At 50.6% G+C, this 16727-nt stretch overlaps 1 protein-coding gene across 1 annotated transcript in view; it reads right to left on the bottom strand.

Moving 5' to 3' along the window:
- Positions 1–339: 339 nt before the first annotated feature.
- Positions 340–16727, bottom strand: part of CRACR2A (calcium release activated channel regulator 2A) — an 89801-nt gene continuing 73413 nt past the window's right edge. Inside the window, exons 15-17 of the mRNA XM_004717646.2 lie at positions 5906–6007; positions 2236–2312; positions 340–655 (exon numbers count right to left, since the gene is read on the bottom strand). Of these exons, the coding sequence (XP_004717703.1) occupies positions 568–655; positions 2236–2312; positions 5906–6007 (267 nt within the window). The 3' untranslated portion in view covers positions 340–567. The remainder of the gene's footprint in view (positions 656–2235; positions 2313–5905; positions 6008–16727) is intronic.

Here is a 16727-nt window from a genome sequence, read left to right as displayed (position 1 = left end):
TGAGGGGCCACTGCAGCAGCAGATGACCATGGGCCCCACGTCTTGGGAGAATCGAATGTGAGGGCCCTGGTTTGCTTCTCCCAACAACAAGACCAACTAAGCCACCCCACTGGCCTCCAGTGAACCGAAGCTGGAGCAGGACCCCCACTCCACCATCGCCCAAGCAGAGCATCCTCTGGTCTTGCAGGACGCAGCCAGTCGAACCTGCACAGTTGCCACGGAGACTGCAGAGCGCGCAGCTCCGGAGGGCAAGGGGGAGGAGAAGGGAGGTAGAGAAGGCACGTAGTGACTGTTCTGGAAAAGCCCATCAGTTTCCTTTCTCCCAGGAAACCAACCGGAAAAGGAAGGCAGGGACAGCGGGTGTCTGGGCAGAGGAAAGGCCGGAGATGCCCAAGGGTGGGCAGCATTCCTGACTTGCTTCATGCTCTTTCCCGCCAGGGACCCAAGTCACTGACAAGGAGAGAGTGCTGGCCGGCCTGGTGGGCGGCACCCACACTGGAGCTCCTGTGCACGGTTCACAGCGGCCCCGGGCCTCAGGCTCCCGAGGGAGCAGTCCAGGGAGGTCTTCTATCGGCCACAGCAGGATGACTTCTTGGCACAGGTACTGACCCGGATGGTATCCTCCTTCACTGTATCTTCTTGCTCCTTGAGGATCCTGGGAGAACAGTGAAGTAGGGTCAGTGGTCGAGAGGTCCTGGCCCAGGACTACAGGCCCACTGGGAAATGAAGAGGCAACTCAGCCAGAGAGACGAGTCATCTTGCCCCTGGGGAGTCCAGGTTCCTCACTCTAACAGTAAGGCCGGAGAGTTCCGTCAATATGGCCCCTCCAGGACACCTCCTCCCAGAAGCCTCCCCTGATCCTCTAGGCTGGACTGAGTGCCCTGTGCCCTCCCCTCTGTTACAGCCCTTCAACCAGCATCGCAATGCACCACCTCCTTGGCTTCCTTCCCCACCAGAGCCAGCTGCCTGCCTGAGGCCTGGGGCTGCATCCTTTGTCTTTGTGGCTTTGCAGCAGCTGAGCCCACGGAGGAGCATGCAGTGGAGGCTCTGGGGAGGCATGTGTCAGTGGTTCATCCCAAGGGGGCGTGGCTCCAGATTAAAGCTACGAGGTCAGGGATTCACCGTCACCATAAGCATCTTATCCCTGCTTGACCCCTGCCAGGCAGCGCTGTCACCCTCAGTACGCTCCTTGATGTTCCCAGAACAACCTGAGAATGGACCAGGGGATGTAGGTGTGACTGACAGGCCTACAAGACCAACCAAGCTCGGGGGCAAGGGGGCCGTGCCCAGAGACTCTGTGGCAGAGAAGAGCCCAGAACTTTTCTCCTGGGTGCTCTGCAGCCCCACAGCCTCTCCAGGGTGGATTTGTTGTGAGTTCAAATACATAAATTTTCAAAAAGCATTTTAAATGTCTCCAAATGAGCGCTGGGTGCAAAGTGGGCACTATTAAGTATTAGTTGAGTGGGTGGCTGGATGGGTGGATGCAAGGAATGCCCAGATGGATGGATAGATGGCTGGATGGATGAAAATGGAGCTCAATGCGGGGGGGTGGGTGGGGGGGCTCTGAATTCTGGCATAGGGCCTGCAGGAATCATATTTCCACAGGACCTGTCTTTTCACAACGGTACCCTGAGTCCCTCTGATTTGCACCACTCTTCCCACTGGCTGCTCGCTCCTGCCCTGCCCAGGGTCTAGACCTGGGATTGGCCAACGGCGCTCCCTCCATACATTAAGTCCAATAAAAAAAAGTAAAGGATATTATTCTGATAATGATGATCTCGCTTATTTGTGAAAATGTATTATGGCTCTCAAATAATTCTTAAATTGTTGCGAGGGACAGAATTGACTTTTCAGACCCTTTCTATCGACCCATCCTGGCTCTCAGCTGGCCGCCAACCGATCCAGGGAAGGCATTTCCCAGTGGGGAGGGGCCTGTGAGACGTAGGACCTTTTCCAGGAGCATGCATGTTTAAAGCGGGTCTCAGGGATCACGCCAGGCTTTAAAACTAAGAAGAAGGGCCTGCCGGGAGCGGGTGACAGGGAGACTTTCTTTTCAGTCTTTACTGGGTGCTTCCACAGAAGGTTGTCCCTAACTCCTAAAATCCCACACAAACCACCATCTCCTCGGGTGCTGGACACAAAGGCCCCGGGCCAAGGTGAAGGCAGGGTCTCCCACAGGACCTGGCCCCGCTGGATCCAAGAGGTGCTACCCCTGCTCAGGTGTGTCTGTTTTACCTGGCTAGCTGGAGCAGGGACTCCTGGGCGTTGTGACCGGAAGAGGCACTGCATTCATAGAAGATCAGGCTGTTCTCCTAGAACCATGAAACACAGAGGCTGAAAGGAGAGTACTGGGCAGACAGGGCTGTGAGGCGTAAGGGGCACCCTGTGAGCATCTACTTCCTCTCACCCACCATGGAGTCGTGTCCGACTCAGCAATCTATAGACCTTCCCATAAAGATTTATGGGACAGCCTCACCTTCCCCCCACGGAACGACTGGTGGATGTGAACCTCTAACTTTATAGTTCGCAGCTGTGATAGTTAAGTTTATTAGGCAAACCTAGCCAATAGAAATGTGTGGGATTAATCAGGTCACAGTTTGATTGGAGGGCAAAGAGATACATGACTTGGCAAGGCCTGCCCCTGCTCTCTGGTGATCGGACCAGCCAGATGCTGTATTAGCTAGTTCTCTGCCTCAACTTGTGAGCTATACTACCTGTGGGACAGTCAACCCATGGATTGTGTTGATAGAGCTTGAGGTTCCTGCTTCCCCACGCTGCTGGTAGGTACATCACTTGAGCTTGATGTTGGTGGATCCTGTCAACTTGCATTGCTTGCGTTTCTATATCCCATCCTGGCCAGCTTCGCTAAGCTCCTAAGCTGCTGACTGTTGGCTGCCTGCCCTGCTGTTTGCTGCCCGTGGGCAGACTCTGGCTGCATTGCCCAAGGGAAGACTCAGCTGTCAGCTTCCTTGACCTTGAACTTGGCAACCCTTGAAGGACTTCCATTGCATTAACTGTTCCACCGAAGTGAGTTGAACTGAGCCCTCTGTACTGCTGTGTGGACTGATTAGCTGTTACATTTCTTCGTGCTGTATAGATCTATCCTCATATAATCATAAGTGTCCTGGTTGTGTTTCTCTAGTGAACCCTGCCTAACATAGGAGCCCAATGCATATCCCCCAGCGCCAATCCTCTCTGCCCAAACCCATGACCACTGAGTCCATTTTGAACCCCAGCAACCTATAGGATGGAGTAAAACTACCCTTTGCGGTTTGGGGACTATAACTCTTTAAGGGAGCAGACAACTGCTGACCTTGTGGTTAGCAACCTAAGACATAACCCACCAGGGCTCCTACCCTCTCACAACCCCCCTTAATACCTCAACCCCCACCTCCAACTCTGTGCATGGTTGGCTTCCATCTCCTCCAGCTTCCCAGAGAAGGTGAGCTAGGCAACCCTCTCCCAGGTGAGCGGTAACAGTTGTCAAACAAGGATGCTGCCCGCGGCCCTCGAGCTCTGCATTCCCACACCACTCTCAAGGATGAGCGACCTCGCTTCATTTTACCCCTGCCCTGGGAGACAGCAAGGACGCACAGCCTGGGGCAGGCAACCCACTTTGTGCCATATTTCACAGTCAGGAGACTGACTTAGGGAGAGTGCATGGCTGCCCGGGCGGGCCACACTGTCCCTCAATGGCAGGAGGCCGATGATGTCCATACACCTTGGGGCAGACGTCCCTGAGTCTCTCCCTTGGGAAATCTCCTCTCAGCAGCTCATTAGCACTCCAGCTGCCCAGGTTGTCAGCTCCGGTGCCCTAGAAACAGTGCCTCACAGTTCACTCAGCTGGGGTTGTGCTGTGTGCATGCAGGAGCCCTGGCCTGGGCTCACTGTATTTCATTTCACTTCCCGCTTCGAGGACGGCAAGGAGGCGGGCGCTGTGGGAGAGACGTGGGCTAGTCTGGCACAGGCCCGCCCTCTGTGGCTGCAGATCCAGAGGTTCTTGAGCAGCTTGTGAGGTCTGCTTCTCTGGTCCTCGCCCAAGAGGCCCGGCGGCAGCCTCCGCCCTCATCACCAGCCCCACGCCCCACCTCTCTCCCCTGTCCACTTCTTTCAGAACCTGGCTGTGGGACAGAGTGGAGCTGGGGGTGGCGGGGGGTGGAGAGTGCAGAGGGCCCCCAGCAGAAAGGCGAGAGTTGTCCTCCAGCCTCCAGTTCTGACCCCACCTCCACAATGAGTTCGGTGTTCTTTTGAATCAGCCACTAACTTCTTCCAAACGCTACTCTCCCCTGTGCGGACAAAAAAAGGAGAGGACAATAGCGACGCAGGTCTCCAGTTCCTGACCCCACCCTGCTGGAGACAGGTGTGTTTTACAATCCTATACGCTTTCGATTCAGGAAAAGCCAGACGTGCGCACACTGCAAATCGGAGGGCTCGGGCTGTTCAGACGGCGGATGTACTTGGCTGCTAATCAGAACTGGGGATCTGAGTCCACCCAGAGGCACCTTGGAAGCAAGACCCAGCGTCCCATTTCTGGAAGGTTGGCCATTGAGAACCCCGTGGAGCACAATTCTATTCTGACAGGCATGGGCTACCATGAGGCATGGTGGATGTCTTGGTGACCGGTTTTACACTAAGGAGCCCTGGTGGCATGGTGGGTTATACACTGGGCTGCCAACTGTGAGGCCGGCAGTTTGAAACCACTGGCCTCTCTATGGGAGAGAGAAGAGGATTTCTGCTCCAGTAAAGAGTTACAGCTTTGGAAACCCACGTGGGCAATTCTTCCCTGTCCTATAGGGTTGCTATGAGCCAAAATCGAGCTGAAGGCAGTGAGTGAGGCTTTGAATCGCACTTTATCCAGTGTGCTCAGTGGATCTGGGGCAGCATTCTGAAATCCAACACACACAGTCACAGACACGTAACACATACTTACTTATACACGTGGACATAACACAGGCATATCCACATACATATCCACATACACATTCACATATAACACACTTCTATCGATGTACATATAACACATACATATCCACACACATCCACATACATGTTCACCTACGTATAACACATAGATATTCACATACATGTAACACTTTTCGTATTCACACAAAGTGAGATGCATCAAAGCCATGAATGGGTGCATTTCTGTTCCAAGCTGATTATCATTATCATTATCTTTTTTTTGGCCACCCGGATGGTGAAAAAGCTTTCTGTTTGCAGAGCTTCTTGGACTTAGGAATGGTGGACGAGGTCTGGAGGCCTGTCATTTCCTACAGACCAGAGGAACCCGGACACGGGAACGTCCGCCAGACCCCTCTTCCTGCTTGTCCCTCAACTCTTCACGTGTGTGCCCATCGCCCCGGCGCTGAGGGCCTGTGCCGTCAAACCGCCGGGCTAGACCGCGCCCCTGTTCTCCTCAGTGCAATAAAAGAGCGAGCACTTCCGGTTTCCATTGAGCCCCACAGGCTCCATCTCGGGCAGGAGCACCCCATACCCCCCACCGTGTAGCTCGAGCCCCTCGTTTGGAGGCCTCATCGTTACAGAAAGGGTGAATTTTCCCAAAGAACAAACTCCCTGAGAGACAGGGAGCCTTTCTCCTCTGACGGGGATTTAAGTATCCGATGAGGGCCTGGGTAATTTACATTTCGGTGTTACCCGTAAAGAGAGTTTGGGGCAATTCTCCAGGGCCTAGTGGGTCCTATTGGCTCTATCTTATAACGTGTGGCTTTCTGGGGGACGTTCTAATGTCATCAAAGCAGAGTGTCCGCCCCCCGAGATGCAGGACACTCTTCTTGCCCAGTTGCTCCCTTCCCGCCGGCTTCCAGGGGAGGTTTCACAAAGGTCCCTGGGCCTGACTGCCCTGGCAGAGTGCCATCCGACGCAGATCTCCGTGCCTGCTCTTTACCTTGGCAAGCTGCTCTCCGAGGCCCCGGGGTACCTCGCGCTCCTTCTCCTTGTCAGTTTTATTGCCCAGCAGAAGAACAGGGATGCGGTCGCCCACAGCCTCCTGCAAAAGAGAGGAGCCCCCACCTGAGAGAGGCGCCAGAGGGCACTCAGGAGCAGGGCTTCACCATGCAGCTTGAGAAGCCCTGGCTGTCCCCCCCAGGACCGGTTATGACAGAATCATCCAGAAAGCAGAGAAGAGTTCTTGGCCCTCTCAGAGAATCTCCACAGCGAAATGCAGCATTAGAAAGTACCTGAGGCCTGCCCCATCCCCATCCAACACCACTCTCCGTGGATCCTGGGTGGAGCGTGCAGGCTCTCCAGGTGTGCAGGGCAAAGGGATAACGGACATTGCTGAGCGGCGGGTCCTTGGATTCCCTGCAGGCATTCTGAAGGGCCCAGACTCAGCTTAGGTGGACAGACTGCACCATGGGCTTCCTGCGGCGCGCTGCAGAGCTGGCTTGGAGGCCGCTTTGATGAGCAGCAGCAGCTGCAGTCCTGAGTTGATCAGGGTTGGATTCTCAGTACTAGCCCAGTGGGTGCTCGATGGATGAGTGCTGGGAGCCTAATTGCAGGTCCTTCCGTGAGGCCCAACTGTTCCCTATTGCTGGGTGCCTGGCTCTGAAGAACAGTGGCCGTGAGCAGTTGCACATGTTGGCCAGAAGTTCTCAGCCCATCCAGCCGACTGATTCCTCCAGAAGGGGTGGGAGCCTGCACTCCAGGGTCTTGGCCCTTGTCAATGGGGTGTCTCTTAAGAGGGCGAACAGAGGGCCCAGGACGCACAGCCATTGCGTGTGTAAATATGACAATGCTCACATGTGAGTGGGTTGCTATGTTTACGTGGTGAAATATTTAATTCGGCCTTTTAATCATAACTTGATAACAAAGATGTATTCACGGCAGCTCAGTGATGTACTAAATGGAATAACAGAAGCTAACACGCAGTGAGGGTTTTGCCAATTCTTTAGCTTCTGTCCCTCCCCATGCCCAATAAAGGTCTGACGTCCGCTGGAAGAGTGTGCCCGGTTTAAGTGTAAATGGCACTGCGTTGGAAATTAGCTCTGGGGATGGCACGAAGCTGGGCAGTGTACGCAGGGTCACTGTGAGTCAGAACTGACTCGAGGGCAACAACAACAGTGTGGGAAACAGGAAAGTGACCCCCCAGGTTGCCCCCCCCCAATATACGCCAAACCTAAGGTGCTGTTTGCAAACACATGGTCACAGACTATGCACCTGGAGGTCAACTGCTGAAAGGTTCTCAGCCATCTAGAACCATCAGACCCTAAGTCTGTCCCACCCCGAGGAGAGCCCACTCCCTTCTGATCAGGAATAATGGAGCGTTCCCCTGAAGGAGAACCCAAAGACCCCTAAGGCCAAGCCGCCTTAGGGATGACAGGGTTAGGCTGCCATCTAGACTCTGGAGCCCGCCTATCTTGTTACGTGTGTGCCTTCCTGTCATGCGTATGTCTGTCATACAACTCCTCCCTGTTAGGCACGTGGGGGACTGGCACACCCTGAGAGTGTATATAAGCTTTGGTTGGAAATCTATTCTCTCTTTCTCTGTATGGATCTGGCTCCTAAGATCACAATGGGCCCGGAGGTGAGCACTCACATGCTTCATCTTATCTGATGTCTCTTTAGTTTCACCACTCAATTACACAACCACCCCTTGGACCCATTCAATTGTGGAGACTGGGATCCCACACAACAGTATATGAGCCCACGCTCCACTAACCTTTTTTCCCTCTAGATTCTTATTTTCAATAAAGTTTCTGCTATCTATTATCATAATAATTTGAACTTTCCAAAAAAAATGGTAGTCCCCCCTACCCATGGGAATTCATGTTGCCGGGATACAGAGTTCTGGTGTTCAGATCCATTGACCCATCTTCGGCAGAGAGATGTGGCAGTTAGCTCTGGAAAGCATTACATACAGCCTTTGAAACTGAACGGGGCAGTCTCACTCCATCCTATCAGCTTGCTGTGAAGTGGAATTGATTTGATGGCAGGGGGTTTTCACGATGACTCAAAGGCACTACAAGATCATACCGTGTCTTCCGACCCATCAAAAGTTGATTCAATTTTGTGTGCCATGAAGTGAGCCGCACCTTGTTCCGATGATGTGGAATTGAGAAGTCCACTTGGGCTGTATCTAGGATGCTATTGCTCCTGATGAACCAGAGGGCTCCTTCTTGGGAATCCCCATCCCCTGCGTGTGCTGTGCAACAGAAAAGAAGAGGGGGGAGCAGGGAAATGGGCCAAGAGGCTTGCTTGGAGCACACGACGGAGGGATATTTGTAGATCGATGTGTGAGGAATGACTAAGGCTTGTGGGATTGCTTGACATGGAAACGTCTGAAAATAAGAGCACCAGACTGGAGAGCCCAGACGGAGTTCTGACCCAGATTTCAGTATCACTTGGCCTGGAGAGGGACTTCAGTTCCTCCTCTTGCAGCCCTGGGGGGGGCGGGGGGTGGGTGGTGGTGGATCCTGCCTGGTGGACTCTGCTGAGGGAGGGAATCTCTTCAGCGGCCTCTGCACCATAGGCAGCAAGGTTGCCTCATGAGAAAAGAAGGGGCCGTCTTCTGTATTTAGGAAAGCAATTCCCAGATATTTTAAGGCAATCTCTTAGAAGGAGCGGGAAGGACGGCGGTGGGTATCTCCTGGCCCTCTCTTGACTCGAACTTCAGAATTCTTCAGCTGGCTACCCTCTCACCTGAGACTGTCAAGTTGTGTCACTTCGCGGGCGCACACCACGCCAGTCAACTCCAAGTGGGTTCTGACTCATGGAAGCCCATGGTTCTGAGTAGAACTGGGCTTCATAGGGTTTTCAATGGCTGTGTGCTTTTAGAAGTAGATCCCCAAGCTTTTCTTCATAGGAGCCTCTGGGTGGATTCAAACTACTCACCTTTTGGTCAGCAGCTGAACACTTACCCATCCACACCAGCCAGGGCCTCCTCCGCACAAAGATGTTCATCAAGAGCCACTAAATGAGATGCAATGCTTCTTTTAAAGGGCCAGTGTACACCTCTGGTGTTTTGACAATGAAGTTGAAGGCGATGAATACCAGCCTCCGCTGCCGATATTTTGATAGAGGCTGGTAAAATTCATGATGCACGCAGTAGGTCAGAGTGAAGCTTAGCTCCTGAGACCGGCCCCTCATTTCCATTACGAGGACTCTGCTCTGGCTCTGCCACCATCTTGCTGTGGGCTTGCCCCTGTCACTTCTCTGCTCCCCATCCTCGGATCTGTAGGACAGGCCTCCCTCCTACAGCCTGTGCCCGTTCTGTGCCTCCGACATCGAGGCCTCTCGACCCCTTCCATCATTTCAGTTGCCTTTCTCTGAGCTCCAGCTTGTTGGAAGACAGACTTGTTGAAATTCAGAAGATCACCCGTCTCTGACTTTAAATAACAAGAGCTGTCAACTCAGAGTCGAGTGCTAGCATTCAGTTCAGAGTGTGCAGCTGGTGGGTTCGGTTGCTTGTCGTGTGTGTGTGTGTGTGTGTGTGTGTGTGTGTGGTGTATGTGTGTGTGTTAATATCTGTTTGCTGGGAGGCAAGCAAAAGCACTTAGCTGAGAGAGTGCCGCGGTTTCTCTGGAGGCAGAATGAAAAATTTCTCAGCACATTGAAGCATGCCGTGATGCTAAGAGAGAAAAAAAAAGACTGCAAAATTATATCTTGGGGGGGGGGGTTCCATATTTATCCACCCCCTGGACGATGAGTCAAAACAAGATTTATTTGTGTGGTTCGTTTTAAACTGCCAGCACTTCCAGCTCGACTTGGAACGTGGGGGGAAAAAATCAAACTGCTATTTTTTCTTTTGCTCTGTGCTGTGCATTGTCCCCAATGACAGAGCTCGGAACAGGAATTAGCTGGCGGCCCAGGGAGGCAGAGGGAGCTGGGAAGCTGTTGTGCTGTGAGGCTGAAGGGAGAGGGCTGCACAGGAAGGGAAGGCACACCTTCTTTTCAGCAGCAGACTGCAACACCAGGGGCCACGAGACCAGGGAGGAGCATCCTGCAGAGGCAGAGCCCGAGATTCTAGTTTGGGCTGCACCACTCTCAAGCTGCTGGGGCCTCGGGACCGGTCACTTCCTCTCTCTGGTTTTCTCATTTATAAACAAAAAAGTTCCCTTAGCTTAAACCCAAGTCCCTTCCTAGTTCGAATGTTCCGTCACCCAAAAAGAGGGTACTGTTGGTAGGTGCCATCCAGCTGGTTGAGATTCACGGTGACCTCTGGGCAACAGGACTCCATGAAACGCGCTCTGGCCCTGTGCCCTCCTCCCCATGGCTGTGAAGTGCGAGCCCATTGTTATAACCACCGTGTTAGTCCTTCGCTCTTCTCCGCTGACCCTCTACCAAGCATGGGGAGTCCTGGTGGGCCGCAAGATTACAAGTTGGGCTGCTAACCACGAAGTTAGCGGTTGGAGCCCATCTGCCACTCCGTAGGGAAAGATGAGGCTGTTGGTTCCAATAGACTTCTAGTCTCTGAAACCCATCGGGGCAGTTCGACTTTATCCTAGGGGGTTGCTATGAGCTAGGAATGACTCCATGGTGCTAGCTTTCAGTTTGATGCTACCAAAGGTGACGCCCTTCTCCAGGAACTGGTCCTTGTTGATAGAAAGCTCCGATGACAAGAGACCAAGTCTCAGCATCCTCTCTTCCGAAGAGCTTTCTGGGTACAGATACTTCTTCCACGACAGATTTGCTTGTTCTTCTGGCATCTGCGGTATATTCCGTATTCTTTGCCAGTCCCATAATGTGAATGCATCGATTTTTCTTCGGTGGTCTTCATTCCTTGTCCAGCATGCACAAGGGGCAATGCAGAGTGACAACGGAGGAGCTCAGTGTCACCGGCCAGAACAAAGTCGGGGCCGCCTGCAGAACCGACTAGCAGTTGCTCATGTGCAAGTTCAAGTAAAGCTGACATAAAATGAGAGCAAGTCCACAGAGCAGAAAGGAATACCAAAACCAAAACCCATGGCTGTGGATTTGATTTCAACTCATAGCAACTCTATAGGACAAAGTACAACTTCCCCATAGAAGTTCCAAAGCTGTAGATCTTTACAGAAGTGGGTGCAAAAATATGAACCCTTCAGTTAGTATTCAAGTGCTTTAGGCGCTGTGCCACAAGAACCCCTTTGAAAGAGTACAAACGAGGCAAAATAAAAAAACACATTGGTCTATTAGGCTTAAAGACCACCACCACCCCTAAGCCCACCCCAAACGCCTTTGACTTATAGCCTTAACTAGAGGCTAATAGAATCACACGGAGGTCTGAAAGAGCAATTCAGACCAGAGACTCTAAGGATCAAGAGTCTAAAATTCAGGGAAATGCTGCCCATGTAGTTTTGTGCCAAATTCCATTTTTCTACCCTATGCAGGCTCCAGAGTCCTCAGAGGTCCTGTTTGCCTTGTGCTCTACACATGGAAACCCTAAGACCCCCAAGAGATTCTTCCCCAAATTGGACTGGTTAAGCCAAACTCACCCAACAGAGATTATGAGGATGCGGGAGTCAGTTTGGAAGGCTACGCTCACAGCAAAGATTCCCTTGATTCGGGGGAGATGTGTGTTGTTGTGGTTGTTGTTGGCTCCTGTCAGTTCTGATTTATAGCGCTCCTATCGACAGCAGAATGAAGCACCGCCTGGCCCTGTGCCATCTTCAGCCTTGCTCTTCCGTCTGAGCCAATTCTTGCAGCCACCGTGTCAATCCAGCTTGTAGAGGGCCTTTTTTTCACTGTCCCTCTACTTGACTAAGCATGATGTCCTTCTCCAAGGACTGGTCTTTCCTGACAACATGTCCAGAGTGCATGAGCTGAAGTCTCACCATCCTCGTCTCTAAGAAGCATTCTGTTTGCACTTCTTCCATGACAGCTTTGGTTCTTTGGTAGTACTTTCAGGATTCTTTTGCCAGCACCACAATTCAAATGCATCGCTTCTTCTTCAGCGTCCCTTACTCATTGGCCCACTTTCATATGCATATGAAGGGATTGAAAATACCATGGTGTGGGTCAGGTGCACCTCGGTCCTCAAAAAAACAGCCTTGCTTTCAACATCTTAAGTTGGTCTTGGGCAGCAGATTCGTCCACTGCAACGTGGCTTTTGATCTCTTGACTGTTGCTTTCATTGATTGTGGATCCAAGTATGATGAAGTCCTTGACAGCGTCAACCTTTTCGGCATTTATCATGGGGTTACCTATTCATCCAGTGGTGAGGACTTTGGGGTTTCCTTATACTGAGTGGCAACCCATGCTGAGGGCTGCAACCCTTGGTGTCTATCAGCAAATGCTTCAAGTCCTCCTCACTTTCAGCAAGCAAGGCTGTATCATCTGCATATCACAGGTTGTTAATGATGCCACTTTCTTCTTCATCTAGTCTGGCTCCTTGAATTATTTGCTCAGCATACCGACTGAATAAGTATAGTGAGAAGATACAACCCTGAAGTTACACCCGCACTGACTGTAAACCATGAAGTGTTCTCTTGTTCGGTTTGCATGGCTGCCTCTTGCTCCATGTACAGGTTCGGCCCTAGCACAAGGAAGTGATCTGGGATTCCCATTCTTCTCAAGGCCATCCATAGTTTGTGATGCTCCACACAGCCGAGTGTCTTTGCACAGTCAATGAAACACAAGTCAACTTCTTTCTGGTGTCTCTGCTTTCAGTCAAGATCCATTTGACAACAGCCATGAAGCCCACACCCTCTTCTGCATCCCGCCTGAGCCTCGGGCAGCTCCCTGGCCAGGTACTGCTGCAACTTTTATTGGATGATCTTCAGCAAAAACTTTACCTGCATATACTATCAATGATATTTTCCATAATTTGTGCATTCTGTTGGGTGACCTTTCTTTGGAATGGGTGCAAATAGGGCTATCGTCTGATAAGCTGGCCAAACTAGCTGCTTTCCAAATTTCCTGGAATAAGCCAGTGAGTATTGTCAGAGCTTCATCACTTGGTAAAACATTTCGATGGATATTCATTCCATCAGTTCCCACAGACTTGTTTTCCTGGAGCTTTTTGGGACAGAGACTCAGTATCCTTTCCATCTTCTTTGGATGCTTCCTGCATCTTTCAATATTTTGCCCACAGAATCTTTCAATATTGCAACTTGAGGCTCAAAAGTTGGCTTCAGTTCTTTCGGTTTAACACATGCTGAGCACGTTCTTCCTTTTCGGGTTTCTAACTCTAGGTCTTTGCACGTTTCATTGTAAATCCTATTTAACTTTCTTCTCGGGTTGCCCTTGCCCTTGACATTTTCTGTTCAACTCTTTAACTTACTAATTTCTTCCATTTGCCGTAGCTATGCTATGATTAAGAACAGGTGTCAGAGTCTCTTCTGACATCCACCTTGATCTTTTCTTTCTTTCCTGTCTCTTTAATGAACGTTTGCTTTCTTCATGAGTGACGGTCTTGATGTCCTCCCACAGCCCTTCAGGCCTTCTGTCATCAGTGTGCAGTGCAGCAAATCTGTTCCTCAGATGTTCTCAAAACTCAGGTGGGATAGATCCCAGGTTGTACTTTGGCTCTGTGGGACTTGCTTTCTCTTCAGCTTCACCAGGAGCTTACAGATGAGCAATTGATGGTCTGTTCCACAGTTGACCCCTGACCTGGCTTTAGCTGCTCAGATCGAACTTCTCCTTTGTCTCTTCCCACAGATGTAATCAATTTGATTTCTGTGTATTCCATCTGGTGAAGTTCACGTGTATCGTGTCTTCTGTGTTGTTGATAAAAAGTATTTCCTGTGAACACGTTGTTGGTCTTGCAGAATTCTACCATGGGATCTCCAGCCTTGCTTCTATCACCAAGGCTGTGGTTTCCTATGGTTTCTTCCTCTTTGTCTCCAACGTTTGCATTCTAATTGCCAATAAGTATCCATGTATCTTTATTGTATGTTTGATTAACTTCATACTGAACATGTTAGTAGAAGTCTTCAATTTCTGAATCACTAGCTTTAGTGCTTGCCATGTATATTTGAATATTAGTTGTATTGATTGGATTTCCGTGTATGAAGATAGCTCTTTCCTATCACAGACAGCATTGTGCTTGAAGACAGATCTTGAAATGTCCTTTTGATGATGAATGGGACAACATTCTTCTGTCATTCATGGCAGAGTTCACCTCAAAGTTCACTGCCATTGAGTAGATGCTGACTCTCACCTTGTCCTGGCAGAGTAAACTATATAATTTTTCTGATTCAAAATAACCAATACCAGTCCATTTCAGCTCACGAGCACCTAGAATATTGGTCTCGATGCTTTCTGTTTCCTTTTATACAACTTCCAAATTTCCAAGATTCATACTTCATATATTCCAAGTTCTGATTACTAAAAACAATCTGCAGTTGTTTCTTCTCATTGGGGGTTGCACGCCAACAGCAAAGGAAGACCCCAAAGCTTCGTTCCTCAGGCGGCACTCCATGAACGTCATCAGGGTCAACTTCGCTTGAAAAAGCTGCTCCTCCTCTGTCATCCTTTGCGTGCCTTCCTCCTGAGGGCCAGATTCTGGCACCTCCTCCGACGATGCTCTGCTTCAATTCAGGACATTTTCAATATCTGACAATGTTTCGATAATTCTTAAGAAGTGAACAGCCTATTTTTCTTCAAAGTCTGTTCTTAGTTCAGAAGCTCTGCTGAAACCTGTTCACTCTGGATGACCCTGCTGGTTTTTGAAATACCAGTGACATAGCTTCTAGCATCACAGCAGGGCGACAAACGCACGGAGAAGTGTATAAGAAGTGTGAAGATGTACAGGACGAGTAAACTGTTCAGAGAAGGAGCACAGACCCAGCTTAGGCCTCTTCTGTAGAACACCGGAAAGCAGTGGTTCTCAACCTGTGGGTCGTGACCCCTTTGGGGGTTGAACAACCCTTTCACAGGGGTCACCTGATTCATAACAGTAGCAAAAATGACAGTGATGACGTAGCAATGAAAATAATTTTGTATTAAAGGGTCAAGGCATTAGGAAGGTTGAGAACCATTGCCATAAAGCAACATGAAGCTGCCCAAGAAGGGAAGGGACTGCGCAGGCGTAGGAGAACAGTGTGGGGAAGCATTCTCACACTTCAAATAGCAAAAAGTTCCCCTGTGGCAAAGGATTTTGTGACTCGAGTTGGGCTGTGATCCACAAGGTCAGCAGTTCAAAACCACCAGTCACTCCTCGGAAGAAAGGCAGGACTGTCTTCATCCATTAACACTTATAATCATAGGAGCAGTCCTGCCCTGTCCTATAGGGTCACTATGAGTCAGCATTGACTGGATGGCAATGAGAACCTCAAGGTCAGCAGTTCAAACCCACCAGCCACTCCGTGAGAGAAAGATGAGGCAGTCTGCTGCCATAATGATTGACAGCCTCGGAAAACGTACGGTGCAGTTCTATTCTGTCTGATAGGGTTGCTATGAGTTGGAACCAATTTGATGGCAAGGGGGCAGTGGTGGTCGTGGGCTAGAAGGACTGTCCCCAGGCCCCCTTATCCCATAGAGCATAGAACTTGGAGATCAGAAAGACTCCTTGAGAATAGCTGATCCATTCCTTCACTGAGAGATGGGCCCAAGTTTCATGGTCAGGAGCAGTAACAACTTCCCTTTCAAAGAAACCCACTACCTCCCCCAAGCATCTGCTCCTGCCCCACACTGCCTCTCCCAAGAGTTAGTCTTTCCCATGTGTAATCCAGGGCAATTGAGGCCCTTTCTCCTTGTACTGCTTCTCAGGTTGAGGGAGGAAGGGGCACGGAGAACAGCTGGCCACCGTTCCCTTAATAACAAGGCTTCAGAGTCTTGAAAACTGTTATTAAAGCTCTCCCTCCACCCTCCCTTCTCCAGGCGAGGGAGTTGGCAAAGGGCTTGGAGCTTTTTGGAAAAAAAAATAAGGTGCTCCACAGATGTAAAGTACTTATTATCCTTTAGACCCCTGAGATCAAACGAGGTGTCAAGTTTTAATCTACCAACCTGACATCTCTGATTGCTGGTTGCCAAGGAAGAAGAACTTAGTTTCTTCACAAATCCTCAGAATAATTGCATTTGTGATGCGGCTCTTCCACACCTTGAACACACACTCTGCCGCTTGACACAGCCTCCCGTGCCTCCTCCCCAACCCTGTGCCACTGAACTTAGCCGTGGGGCCTACTGAGTGCCCGGTGAGTGCTGGCCATGGGGGTGGATGCTCAAGATAGTCTCAATCAGGGATCCCAGCCACACTTGAAAGGGAGGCGGAGCCTTTCTCCTCTAAGTGTGGTCCCTGGTCTGGCGACCAGGTCCCTGCATACTGTTACTTATAAGCAAGACCGATTCTCCAGGCTCTGACCCAGACCGACTTGATCAGAGTGCACGTTTTAACAAGATCCCTGGGAGACTCCCACACACATTTGCATCTGAGGAGCACTTGTTAACGTGATGAGAATCACATCTACCTGCGGAGCTATGACTTTCACTTATGTAAGTACTTCTCATCTCCAGGCCCATTCAAGAGGGAAAGCCCTGCCATCTGTTTGGCTTAAAAGCTTCACAGGTAGGTGATCCTGGCACCCATCCAGGTTCGGAGTCACCATTTGGAGTTTGATCGCAACGTGTGGCATCATTTTAGGAAAGGAAAAACTCTGGATTAAATGAAAAAAAATCCCACCCACTCAGAGGCCTTTCTCAATTAACCTGTGTGGGTTTACCATCTTGTCTGGCCTTCCCAGCCCAGGGCTGCAACACGGCGTCCTAGCAGATGTGCAGGAAAGCGCCCAACACCCAGGACTGGTGCATATTTCTGGTGCAGGACCTCCTCCTTGTTGCTGCAATGGCGGCCC

Source organism: Echinops telfairi, unplaced genomic scaffold (assembly GCF_000313985.2).
Source record: "Echinops telfairi isolate 266 unplaced genomic scaffold, ASM31398v2 ScPeMD7_7479;HRSCAF=8517, whole genome shotgun sequence".
NCBI classification, from domain to species: Eukaryota; Metazoa; Chordata; class Mammalia; order Afrosoricida; family Tenrecidae; genus Echinops; species Echinops telfairi.
The sequence above is the reverse complement of the archived record's forward strand: the minus strand, read 5'-3'. Positions and strand labels throughout refer to the sequence as shown.